General features: G+C 40.1%; 2 protein-coding genes across 2 annotated transcripts; one reads left to right on the plus strand and one right to left on the minus strand.

Moving 5' to 3' along the window:
- Nucleotides 1-586: 586 nt before the first annotated feature.
- On the minus strand, nt 587-4208 carry LOC122862320 (D-aminoacyl-tRNA deacylase 2-like). Its single transcript, XM_044167736.1, has 3 exons — nt 3866-4208; nt 1913-1982; nt 587-1803 (listed from the first exon to the last, which is right to left on the minus strand). The coding sequence occupies exons 1-3, from the start codon at nt 4205-4207 to the stop codon at nt 1472-1474; spliced, it is 744 nt and encodes a 247-aa protein (XP_044023671.1). The 5' UTR covers nt 4208; the 3' UTR covers nt 587-1471.
- Nucleotides 4209-4829: 621 nt separating this feature from the next.
- On the plus strand, nt 4830-10064 carry nubpl (nucleotide binding protein-like). Its single transcript, XM_044167626.1, has 11 exons — nt 4830-5016; nt 6503-6647; nt 6957-6991; nt 7524-7614; nt 7749-7788; nt 7919-8009; nt 8102-8195; nt 8849-8934; nt 9108-9228; nt 9466-9548; nt 9735-10064. Exons 1-11 carry the CDS (start codon nt 4888-4890, stop codon nt 9795-9797), a joined length of 978 nt encoding a protein of 325 aa, XP_044023561.1. The 5' UTR covers nt 4830-4887; the 3' UTR covers nt 9798-10064.
- Nucleotides 10065-13429: the final 3365 nt, after the last annotated feature.

The raw sequence follows: 13429 nt of genomic DNA on the forward strand, positions 1-13429 counted from the left end.
TCAAACCATTGCAGATACATTTTAAGGTCTCGGTTTTGTAAAACCACTCATGTACAACGTCTTGCCTAATTGGTGTGCTTTTATTTTGGCGGTAAACTCGATTAACCGGAAGTTGTATTGCTGCCACTTGCTGCTCGCTTGACGGAGTTTCGGTTTTGACGCAGGTTGTAAAAGCTGCTGTAACCCAAGTTTATTGAGTGCTGTTTATTTCCGCTCCCTACACGCAGCTGCGCGCCCCCTGCTGGCCCGGAGGAGACCGGATGTGGTTAACGTTCTGCATCGAGGCTCGCAGAGGCTGGACAAAACAGCCAAACCACTTTATTCTTCTTCTTCACTAAATTAGGTGAAGCTTACATTTCCATTTTAATGCTTGTTTGTTTTTTGGATGATGTGTTTTAATCCCTTGCTAAATGATTTTGCTCTTTGATTTGTGCAAAATAATTATGCTGGCCAGGACTTTTTTTTTTTTTATCTCAAAAGACCATTTTGGTTGAATAAAAGGTCAAATAAATAAAAACAAAACAGGATGTTTTATTTTACAAACTTGCAGCATTGTGCAGTGTTGCAAGATGACAAGTCTCCAGGATTGTTATGATGTGAACTTTATTTAACCAAATACACTATGTGGCCAAAAGTATGTGGACACCCGAGCATATGTGACAGTTGAACATCTCATTCCGAAAACCGTGTTCATTAACGTGCTGCTCTGACAGCCTCCTCTCTTCTGGTTTCAGTCTTTCCCCCAGATGTTTGAACCTGCTGCAGGGATTTGCTCCTATACAGATACAAGAGTCACACAGTCGGCGTTCCAGTTCATCCCAAAGGCCAGTCAAGTTCTTCCACACCAAACTGGGGGAAACCATTTCTTTATGGAGTTCGCTTCGTGTACAGAGGCATTGTCCTGTTGGAACAGGAAATGGTCTCCCCCAAACTGTTGCCACAAAGTTGGAAGAACACTATTGTCTGAAATATCATTGTATGCTGGAGCATTAAGATTTCCCTTCACTGGAAGCAGGGAAAACAGCACCAGGCCATTATTCCTCCTCTACTAAATTTCACAGACGGCATTATGCATTTAGCAGGTAGTATTTTCCTAGCTAGCGCTCTTCTGCTGCCGAGTTTACAAACACTTTGTGGCCTTGAGAGCACATTTTTAAGAATCCTAATCCTCAGAAATGTGAGTTTTTATGTTGTCACGCACATTTGAGAACGCAGTTTTGTATTCTGCCATCTCACGTCTGCGGGGAATTACACAAAAACAATGACATATTCCAAATCTTTGTAATTTTGTTTTTATGACGAATGCATAAATCAAATATCAGTACGTCTTGGAAATCGCCAGCGACTGTTTCCAGCCTTGTTGGTAGATATTTAGACATTAATTAAGAGACAATTTCGACCTCCATGATGGCATTAGACGTGTGACTTCAGCTCAATTTTTAACTCAATACTTCTCTACTTTCCCCGCCTTTCAGAACTCCGTCAGATGTGTGTACGGTCCGTTGGTGTCGAGCTTCAGCACTTGTCTGTTTCCATACGTCCCGTGTTTCACCGTCACTTCAGCTCCGCTCCCAGCCGAAGCAGCGGCAGCCGCCACTTCCTTCTTGCACAGAGAAACGAAGGCGCCGTAGAGCCGCAGTCCGTCCTCTTTGGCGATGTTGTTGTGGTACTGCATGGCCCTGCCTTTGGCTTTCCCGCCCAGCGTGGCCTGAGGCACGATCAGCAGGCTGCCGGGAAGCTCCAACACCGAAACCATCTTCCCCGAGTCGGACTCACACAGCCTCAGGTTCAACAGCGTGGACACTGGACGGAAGAGGGGAGGACACAATATTTACATCTCACATGGAGGGATTTAAAGTAAAAAAAAAAAAGAGTTCAAAAATGTAGGTCAAAGGTTAAAAAGGTCACTGACCCATCTTGGGCAGGATGTCGTCTGTGGCTCCTTTAAAGAAACAGATGTAGATCACCATTCCTCTGTCGATCTGAAAGCAGAAAGAGTTCAGCAAAACTGTCAAGTGTCATCAGTGATGTGGACCAATAAGCAGCCGGTGTATCTCCGTTAATTCTTGGTCCAGTCCTGTTTTCAGTGTACATGCTGCCCCGTGGTCTCATGCTGTAATTTGTCCCTTTCACATCTCTTACTATTGTTATAAATATGCCAATGACATACAACTGTAGCTCTCTCTTTTAAAATCATAATAACGCTCTGCAGCTAATCTCAATTCAAAACTGCCTCAGTGCAATAAAAAAAACAATTTTCTACAACTTACCTATGACAAAACTGAAATTATTTTTGTTGTGCATTTTTGTTGTTAGGCACGATTACTCAAATTTAATTGGCTGATTGATTTAAAAAAAAATTGGGATAACTTCTGATAACAACTCAAACTTTGAGCTCCATGTCAAATTACAGGTTCAGTCCAGCTTTTTCCAACTAAGGAACATCGCAAAAGTCAGACCCTTCCTCTTCCTTCAGCCTAAAGATTTGGAAAATCCATGTTTTTACTACATCAGGCCTCAACTTCTGTAACGCCCCGGTTCTCCTGCAGGTCTTCGCCGTGGACGGCTGGAGAAAGACCACCACTGACAGCAGAGACCGTCTTTGAACGGAGACGGGAGTTATGTCGTGGCAATTTTGCAATTCCACTCTGACAAACAGTATTGTCACACTTTAATAATGTTCAGAATACAAGACAAAGGTTAGTTCATAACGTGGCCCCCCCGAAGAGGAGCTGTTCCCTCCTTTTACACCTTGCAGCCGTCTTATCTCGCCTCTCTGACCTGCCCTCTCGGCCAGGGCTGTCTTCCTGCGTCACTATCTGCCCTGCCTTTTCTAACTTTCTGCCAATTACCAGCCTGCTGCTAGGACTCCCACAGGCCCATCTCGTCCTTTCTGTGAACATTTCCACGGGACGAACAGCTTTGTTTCTAGTGTTACTACATGACAAAATGTTAGATTTCCCTGCACCGATGTACTTTGAACAGCTTTTACTCACGGACGTCAACTCAGTTTAATTTTATTTATACAGCGCCAATTCATAACAGAAGTCTTTTCCTATAGAGCAGGTCTAGACCGAACTCTTTATAATATTATTTACAGAGAGCCAACAACTTGGCGACAGTGGCAAGGAAAAACGTCCTTTAAGAGGCAAGAACCTCGGGCAGAACCAGACTCAGTGGAGGGGGAAGCACAATGCAAACTCCACCTAGAATTTTAAAATAATAATAATGTAACGGCAGTGGTAATACTAATATTAATAAGGTAATAATAATAGGAAAGATAGTGATAATAATAGTAATAAGACTAATAGCAACAGCTGTAGTAGCAGTTGTCGAGCAGGAACACGGAGGCAGCAGGCGGCTCACAACCCCAGATCCAGACTCTGCAGCTCTGGAGGCAGAAATACCCGCAGGGCCAACTCGATGGAGGATTCGAAGGGCAGGACGGAGGCAAACAAGATGTAGCTGAGTGTCAAAGTCTTCTCCAGCTTTCTCTGGATTTTATAACTTCCTGTTCTGTGGTTTGTACACTTTATTCTCATGCTTGTTTATACATAGTCTCTAAAATATTTTTTTACATACTTTCTTCTTTTTCCTCTTCCTGTAAAAGCACTTACTAACTTCTGTTTACAAAAGTGTCATAAAAAAATACTTATGTTATAGTTTCCCTGCCCTCAAAACTGGCTCCATGTTTTTCCTCTTTCCTCGTGCAATATGTTCCCTTTCTTTATTATTCGTCTTTGACTTTAATCACTTGATTTCATGTATTTCGTCATCACAGCACTGTAGCGCATCTGCATGTCAGAGTAAAGACGTGTAAACACATGCAGCCGGTGCGCGCAGTGAAATGGTCACGTGCTCTCACCTGGACAAACCGAGCCTCTGCGTGCTCCTCTGCGGGTTTCACCTGAAGTCTGGCCTGCACACACTGCTGCAGCACCGCCCGGGCCGCAGGACCGCTGCCTTTCTCCGACATCACTACTCCGTTTTTAAGTTTATGCTCTGCCCGCTTTATAAACTGCGCTACAGAAGAAACGTCCAACAGACACAATCTATAAAGTTTAGCATCAACGAACAGAACAAAACTGATTTGTACACCGACAGAAATGTTCAATGAATGGCAAAGAAAACTCATGAGAAAACTCATGCAACACACTTCCGTGTTAACGTCAAGTGCAGCTGGCCAAAGGTCACCGAGGCTGCGCATTATTTTCGCAGGTTTTCGCTTATTTATACGATCATTTGGTGGATTAAATGTTTTTCCATCAGCTTTCGTTAAGCAAAACAAAAAATAAAAACAATTACAGAACAAAAAAGGAAAAACAAAGAAAAAAGCAAAGAAATCATACACAAGATATGAACTTATATATATATATATATATATATATATATATATATATATATATATATATATATATATTTTTTTTTAAAGAAAAACAAAAGAAAAAGAGCAAGGCTAAATAAATGTGCGTATTTTAAAATGTAAATATGCAAGAGACAATTAAAATAAATGATAGTTTAACATGTCAGTATACAGTTAAACATTTATTTGTATTTGTAGATGAATATTAGATTTTTTTTCACAAAACAAGCTGAAATAAATTAAAAGAGGAGTGTCCATTAGACCACTTGCATGTATGCATTTTATTTACCCATGAAAATGAATTAAGATGATAATGATTCAGATATTTTTTTTTTTACTTGGATTGATTATTCTTTTAACATTGATTATTAACTAGCTTAATATTAACTGAGCAGAGGGTTAACATTACAAGTACAAGTAATTAACACATTAAACATTACACCCATACAACACACGCATGCGTACTTTGCGCAAGCTTGATGCGCACCAAGCTAGCGATCTGAGGAGCAGCTAAACAGCTAAACATGGCCCACTTCACATACAGCAGACTGTCCCATTTACTGAGAATATCCCTTAATAAACCTTCAGTTTTACGAACAGGGACGGAAATAAAACCCGGGCCTGCGTGTTGTGTACAGCTCATCCGCTGCCAGGTAAGATTACTGTGTGTTTCTGTCCAGTGCAGCTAGCTAACAGCTTCATTTAGCTTTCAGCTAACGTCAAGCTAGACAGAAAGCGAGAACGAGACCGGAAGGATTCAAAATAAAAGCGATAACGGACAAACAAAATTTAAAAATACACATCCAAAATATAATTGAATGTCATCATATTATATTTTTTATTTGATTATATCTTGTTCTTCGCATATGTAGTATGCATGTACTTTGATACGTGTATTTCTTTAAATGTTAAAGATATTTTTAACCTTACAACCGGAAGTGCTTTTTTGTATTCGTCCGGACTTGACTTATACACACTGCTGCTCAAAGATTTGGACAACTTGCTTTATAAATCGGTCAGTGAGCTATTATTTTTATTTTTGTTATTTTCTAATACCAAAAATAATGTAACAGCAGCAGCAATAACAGTAGAGCTCGAAAATAATTGCATACTGACAAGTTGGACTCCATCAAACTCCATGACAAAAATAATTTGTACCACTTTCTAATAATTCACCCTTTATAAATTGTAACCAATGCCTTTATTAATAGTTAATAAGTACTTTAATAATGACTTATGTTGGAAAACCATTAATAAACAAAAGGGTTTCTCATTTCTAATAAGCCACTGCATGTCTGCATTTATAAATACAGAAGTCTTTATTTACAAATGTTAATAAGTTGGTAAATGGTTTTTGGTCCAGATGCTGGAGGAGGATAAATACCAATCAAAGAGATTTTCCAAAAGTTGTTCTTATTAATGGCCTTTAACTGATCAATAAAGCATTAGTAAATGATTGAGATAAAACGATAAAACGAAAGCCATTACTAACTTATCAGATAATTTAACCCCTGAAGAATATAAATTTGCACTGTCTCTACCCTTCGTGTTACAGTTTTAGACAGTTGTGATTGGCCGGCAAAAAGCCAGATCATCTCTCTGATTGGACCAAAAAAACTCTTCAATTTCTTACCATACTCCATGTTAAGTTCTGTCAATTTAACGTTGCCTTTCTCTGCAGCAAAAACACAGTGCTTGTACCATATATGTTTGGATGTTTTCTGAAATGTTTGGGACTACTGGTAAATTCAGCATGAACGTGATCCATCAAGCAGCATTTGTTTTATTAAAATTGACAATGAACATTTTGAGGTTATGTATCATAAAGTGAATGAAGCAAAGCAGTTTCTGTTAAGCTCAAATGTGAGTCTTATATGGTAACATTTTTAAAGTCCTTGGTTACTTATTTCTACTGAACCCCACAGTGTACTTTCAGTGTCATTAAGTCTTTGTCTTTCTGAAACCTTCAGAAAGTCTAATTTTCATAGTAGATGATAAAGGAGGAAGAGTCAAACTGATGATTCGAGTATGTAAGTTTCCCAACCAGGTCTGGAATGGAAACCAGCAACTTTGAAGTCACATCTGCCTAACGTTCAGGTTGCTTTCATTGACTACCTCTTGTGTTATTGTTTCTCACAGAGGTCGGTGGACAGTAAGGCGTTACAGGAGAGGCAGAAGCAGCAGATGGCGAAAGGTCTTCCCAAACAGAAACCCATCACAGGCGTCAAACGGGTCATCGTTGTGGCTTCAGGGAAAGGCGGCGTGGGAAAGTCCACCACCTCAGGTACTGCATGAATTTCCTGCAGTATGGAGGTATATTACAGTATCTTTCAGAGCAAATACAACTAAAGCTTTAGGAGTTTGTAATAGATATTTTGGAATTAAGTCCTTTCGAGGCTGACTATCAAATGTTGGCTGGCAGCGCAGCACGCAAGCTCAATGATGTGCATCTGCAGGCAGAAGACAACAGAATACAGACAGAAAAACTGGGGTTTTTCAATTGTAAAGTAATTGTTGTAATACATTTCAACCAGCCTGTTGTCTTTAAGTTTCCAGTCAGAGGTGTTTAATGTCTGTTTTTCTGTCTCTGCAGTGAATTTGGCTCTTGGATTAATGGCCAACGATCCGGTAAGGAGTCTTCTCTCTCATATCACATATCTCGTTTATATTTGTTCTCTTCTTTTACATTTTCATTTATTGAAAACCAAACGGGCAGTTTTGGACTTTCAGGACTTTTAAAAAGTTGTACTGAAATTCTATCCCCCATCAGGCTGATCAGTGTATATTGTGAGTTGGTGCTACACGGGTAATTTGTTTCAGGTAAGCTACGTACTTACCAATAATGATGAAATTTGGATGCGCTTGATCGGACAGCAAGCGTTAAGCCTGCTTGTGGCCCCCCCGATTTTCAGAACAGTGGTGGACAGATGTGCAATTCTTAAAAGCAAGATAGCTATTAACACAACAGACCCATGCTATGACATTACAGTGGGTTATAATGACCTTTTCACGACTATGTATTTGTAAGATATCTGTTATTTCACCCAGTTTGACTTGAATTCGTCAGTTAGCTTTGCTTTCAGTCACATAGTTTGTCTTCCTTAAAGAATTAAAACTTAAAATTTTGAACTTTGTTAAACGTCTATCTTCTCTCTTTCAGTCTAAGTCAGTCGGTCTGTTGGATGCTGACGTCTACGGCCCGTCGATTCCCAAACTGATGAACCTGAAGGGAAACCCGGAGCTCTCTGACAGTACGGCACATTGTTTAAACGTCTCTATATCCATGAATGTCACCTGATCATTGGGTTTTAACGCAGTGGTTATAGGACACACTTAATGTTCGTGCAGTCGGGGGGGTTCAGCTGTTTCGGTCTCTTTCTTCCAGACAATCTGATGATCCCACTCACCAACTATGGGATTCCTTGGTGAGAAAACATTATGTCATCACGTCTCTCCCCTTCGCTCTCAACCCTTCACATTCTCGTTCAGAGCAGAAACAGAATGACATTGTAGCTCGTACCTGTTCTTCTGTAACCTCTCCATCTCCTCTCTCAGCATGTCGATGGGGTTCCTGGTGGAGGACGTGGCTCCTATCGTGTGGAGGGGGCTGATGGTGATGTCAGCTATAGAGAAACTGCTCAGACAGGTGAGAAACTTTTCACAAACCGTTGGTTTGTAAACATCCTGCTGAGGTTGGACAACAAAATTGAGTGTGTGTGTGTGTGGGTGTGTTTGTAGGTGGACTGGGGGTCGTTGGACTACCTGGTAGTCGACATGCCTCCTGGGACAGGAGACGTCCAACTGTCAATCACCCAGAACATCCCAATAGCAGGTCAGTCGCGCGCACACACACACACACTGTTATACTTGTGAGGGCACTCATTGACAATATTAATAATAATAATAATAATAATAATAATGATGATACAGCCCTACTTGCCTTACCATAAACCTTCCCCAACCTTAACCTAAACCAAATTCTAACCTTAAAGGAAAATTCCCGTATTTTTCAACCTGTGTCTTATTCTCATTAATTGGGACGTAATAACTTATTGTAATAAATATAATAATGTCTTTTACTCACAATTGTGGTCATTCTGACAATAGGTCGTAATAATTTTGCACTCATCACCTTGGCTGTAGAGATTCAAGAAAGCAAGTCTGGCAAGTCCCTTTGCAGTTAGCAAAAACAGCTGATCCAGAGGCAAATTTATGTGTTTACTTTTGGGGGGACTCAGAAACTAACGTTTGAAATGATTTCTGTAAGATTTTAGCTTCTTTGGAAAGGTTTGGGAGGGGATCTCCTCGCCCCGATGGAGTTGCGTTTCCCGAATCTTTACAAGGGAAGCGGTGAGTGCCAAGTTAGACCCACAGTCACAGTGGCCACAGTTGTGAGTAAAAGACTGAGAAATACTGGAATTTCTGTTTTTCTGGTCACCAACAGAAGAAAACCGCTCAGCGTAAAGTGGTGTCTGTGTTGTGCAGGTGCGGTCATCGTGTCGACGCCGCAGGACATCGCCCTGCTGGACGCTCGCAGAGGAGCCGAGATGTTCAAGAAAGTTAACGTGCCGGTAATCTGTGTGTGTGTTAATATAAACAGTTTGGTCCCCATAGTCAAAAGTCTAGTCAGTGAACTACAGTTAAAATTCAAAACAGTGAAAAAGCCAGTAAATCTGCTGTATTCACACAGAGGGTTGAGGGTTGTTACAGGAGGGTAAACATGTTGTGTTTGGTGTTCCTGCAGGTTCTCGGTCTGGTGCAGAACATGAGCGTCTTCCAGTGTCCCAACTGTAACCACCAGACTCACATCTTCGGCTCTGACGGGGCCCGACAGCTCGCAGACACTCTGGGAGTCACATTATTAGGTAGGTAGGAGGACCAGCGAGTACATCAGCCGCTCATTTAAAAGGAGAGACAGCAGGTATGTTGCACCAGCTACGTGTAAGTTCTAGTCCAGCTTAGTTTGAATGTAGTGAATTAATTCTAGTATTGATTATTTCCAGTAAAGAAGAAAACAGCAACTTACTTTAATTTCCTGTTTCACTGCACAGAACAAACTGTAGCTGGTTGAAGACTCATATTTTCTGTCTGTCTCCCTCCAGGTGACGTTCCTCTTCATCTAAACATCAGAGAGATGTCGGACAGAGGACAGCCAGTGGTCGTCTCCTCTCCTGACAGCCCAGAGGTCTCCGATCTGTTCTGTTCTGTTCCTGATAGCTACATTCCTCCTTTTGTACTTTGTTTTTGTTTCCGTGAAAAACCACATTTCTGCACTTCCCCTGCACTTAACGATGCTCTGAAGTGTATTTTTATTAGCGGAGTGCTTTACTCTGTGTGTGTGTGTGTGTGTGTGTGTGTGTTCACGCTCTAGGCGGAGGCTTACAGGAAGGTGGCGTCTGCTGTGGTCCAGAGACTAGAAGAAGTCAACACTTGATTGACAGCTCCAACAGGAAGTCAGCTGGTTAGCCGACATGACACGTGCACTCAGCCACTGCCACAACAAACAACATACATGTGACACGCGTATATGTAAACATACACATCTACAAAACACAAGCGAACAGAAACAAACGCAACTTCAGTCCAAAGCACTTCTAGCAACAGTACACACTGAGTATACTGTGAATCAGTACTACAGTATTACTGAATAAATGTGATTTATTTTGTTGTGTGATGATGTTTAATAAAACAGTGAGTTAAAGTCTGTCTGTTTTTTTGAATATTACATTTTTGAAATATTTAAAATAGCTCCGAGAGGTACCTGTTTAATATATTTAAACTTCATTACCCAGAGTTCCAATGCAGTCTAAATAAATGCCAATAAAATAAAGAAACAACAGATACGATGACAGAGGACAAAAATGTAATATTGCTGCAATCTGGTTTGAGAAGAACGTTTGGATTTGACTCCTGAATTTGGATCGTAATAAGATCTCTCTGCAAAATCTGGACAAAAGTTGGGATTCAACTGCAGTTTTATATCAAATGAAATGAAAGTGAAATGAAAAATAGCGAGTGTTGTCAGCTTAATACCTAATTCTCTGTATCCTAATATACACACACATTTAACAGACATTTTGGTCACAGAAAAATCCCATTTTCTTCTAATAAAACTGTATTTTTGTTGTTTTAGTGGTTATAAACAGGAGAACTGAGAAAACCATCACAGATGTGGGCTCCGCAAACCTTCAACATATGCATATTTTCTCAGACCATTAAGGATCTGAATGATTGAAATATGAACTTTGATTTATTCTGGATGTTTATTGGTTTCTCAGATGATTCAAAGAAACTTCAGAGTTACTGTTCTATCGAAAAGGACGTGACATGTCTCCTTGCTCCTTTTGTACGACACAAAAATATTAATAAATATATATATATATATATATATATAAACCAAGCGAACCAAGTGGTAATGTCACTTCTACATCTTTGTTTGGATTAGGAAATAGCGATGCAGTTTGGGAAACTGTTAATAAATCTTTTATCGTGCAGCGAACAGAATGTTTTTTTGACCCAGATGGACAGAAGAGTCCACGAGGATTCGACTGGAAATGCTTTCACAACACCGGTCACCAGGGATATATCTGTCTGAAAAACATACTGAGTTTTGTGTGAATGAAGAAAAGTAACGATCCTTTAATTTCCCAGCACTGTGCACTTCCACGGACGGGGAGCAGAGGGTGCTGGTGTCGTATTGAATAAAAAAAAATCATGTTGAAATGTCATCACAATATAAAATCTAACATTTTCTGACGGTCATCAGAACCTAAACTCTGAGAAATCTGAAGGAGTGTCTTAGGTCACACAGAAACCTTCATCTTACATCTTCACTGCCGACATGCTTTTGAGCAAAACACCTACAGAATCTCATTTCAAAAGTGATTAAACTCCAAAGACCTGGACCTCTAGGGGCTCTCAGGTTTCATGTGGAGGGAAACAAAGACCGAATGACCACAGAGAAAAGAGAAAACCACCGTAAAACAAGTGTGACATCCTCACCGCATCGTCATCCGTTACCAGGCAGAAAACACCCATTTTTAGGCTCAATCATTTAAGCCATGTGTTTAAGGGTAATGTTTAAAATGACTTACATTTGTGAGAAAATGTTCACCATCAGTCTAGAGATCATTTTCAATATTTTAGGTTTTGCATCTTAGTTATTCTAAGTTATTCTCTTCCATCATTATTCTTATTTATCACTAGTTTACTTTTAGTTACTTTTTTAATACATTTTTTTATTTACAGTTTTGTATTTAGGAAGGATTATCTTTTAAAATTTTTATGATTTAAACTGATTGTTTTTTAATTTTTAATTGAAGCAATCCACTTTCAGCTGTCAGCTCATTTTTCTTCTTGTTTGTTTGGCCTTTATTTATTTATTTATTGATGGTGGGATTGATACCCAGACAGGGTCGCTGGACATTTCTGAGACAGATATACTGACATTAGATTTATTTTCTGCTCAAACATTTGTATAAAATCCAGTTTGAGTTCCACATGACTTTTTTCACACACTCTCTTGCCAGAAACTGTTAACCACAGCTGCGAAATGTCTCACTTTGTAGGCGAGGCGAGGACCCCCCCCCAATATACTGGAAGCACACACACACACACACAGAGGAGGGAGGGTTTCTCTGGAAAGGTGACAGGATTGAGTGGACAATAACTCGCCTCATCTGGGAAAATCTCTGTGTCTTTTGTGTGTTTTTGTACACAATATTAACACAAGCATACATGCATATACACACTCAAACATGGATCATTGCTGCTATTTCTAATGCTAAAATGATGTAAAAAGTATACACACACACACACACACATAAGAGGGATTTGCCCAGATGACTCAAAGTGCAGTTGAATTTGGACTTTTGGTTTCACAAAACAAGCACACAGTTTCTTTTAAACCTTTTTCCATTAAACTGTCCACCAGATTCACTTCCTGAATTAAAACGGAGACAAGAAACAGACCGGATATTTGCAGAATCAGGGTTTATTTCATAACACACAGGCCTCTATGTTTCTAAAACCTAAAGTCATAATCCTTAAGATTTTCATTACATCGAAAACCCATTTTGAATTTTTTCAGCAATATCAATTTGATGAATTTGCATTCTGTACTTGACTCTGCATAAAGTGGTTTTCATTGTTGCTGGCGGAGTCTACTTTTCCTGAATGGGTTTGCACTCCCACGCACAAGGGATTCACAGGAAATGACAGTATGCATGTCTCACGTAATGTGGAAGATAACATTCGACTGTTTTCTTCAGTCTTCTTTATTGTAACAGTGAGACAAAGAATCCTCTCTGTCCACCGTTTGTTTGCGTCCACTTTGAACAGATTGCTTTAAATGGTATTTGCTGCCCCCAGTGGTCAACACACATCATTGCATTGGTGCATTTACTCCTGTAAATTACATTTTTAATCTCAGTGAGCCCTCTCCTAGTTAAAGCAGCTACAATCAATACTTTTTAAAATAGCAATTACAGAAGAGAATTATCAGCTGAATTATCATGCTCCCCTCGGCTTCACGGAGCTTTATAGTGAGTTTCAGCTCATTGTTTAGCTGTCCGGCCACAACTTTACTGTTCTGGTTCCCTCTCACTGCTCTCATAGCATCGATTTCAGAGAAAAAGCCACTGTACACTACCTGCTCAGCAGCAGACAGCAGACAGACGCAGTCAGAGAGCAGCTGCTGAACATCGTGGAGCGTTTAGCAGCTGAAGAGCCAGATGTTTCCCTCCGGAGCTGCTGGAGACCAAACACAGAGCTGACAGAGAGAAGACCGGACTGACGTCCATCAGGTGACACAAACACGACTCCTAATGGATGATGTTGATCTGTAACAGCTGGATGTGTAAATGAGCAACTGTTTGCTAACAAGTTCAACATATCAACTTAAAGGTCCAGTGTGTAACATTTAGGAGGAGCTGTTGGCAGAAATGGAATATAATATTTCTAAGTATGTTTTCATTAGTGTATAATCACCTGAAAATAAGAACCGCTGTGTTTTCGTTACCTTAGAATAAGCCGTTTTTATCTATATAGGCAGCGGGTCCCCTTCCA

The sequence above is a fragment of the Siniperca chuatsi genome, linkage group LG15 (genome assembly GCF_020085105.1).
Source record: "Siniperca chuatsi isolate FFG_IHB_CAS linkage group LG15, ASM2008510v1, whole genome shotgun sequence".
Classification (NCBI taxonomy): Eukaryota; Metazoa; Chordata; class Actinopteri; order Centrarchiformes; family Sinipercidae; genus Siniperca; species Siniperca chuatsi.

Bases quoted from the DNA above. Each gene is read 5' to 3' on its own strand.
- LOC122862320 (XM_044167736.1), bottom strand. From the start codon at position 4,207: ATGCGCAGCCTCGGTGACCTTTGGCCAGCTGCACTTGACGTTAACACG. The intron at 1,983-3,865 runs GTGAGAGCACGT...TTCTGCTTTCAG, and splicing joins CAGAGGCTCGGTTTGTCCAG to ATCGACAGAGGAATGGTGAT. The intron at 1,804-1,912 runs GTCAGTGACCTT...TCTTCCGTCCAG, and splicing joins CGACATCCTGCCCAAGATGG to TGTCCACGCTGTTGAACCTG.
- nubpl (XM_044167626.1), top strand. From the start codon at position 4,888: ATGGCCCACTTCACATACAGCAGACTGTCCCATTTACTGAGAATATCC. The intron at 7,789-7,918 runs GTGAGAAAACAT...CTCCTCTCTCAG, and splicing joins ACCAACTATGGGATTCCTTG to CATGTCGATGGGGTTCCTGG. The intron at 8,935-9,107 runs GTAATCTGTGTG...GTGTTCCTGCAG, and splicing joins TCAAGAAAGTTAACGTGCCG to GTTCTCGGTCTGGTGCAGAA.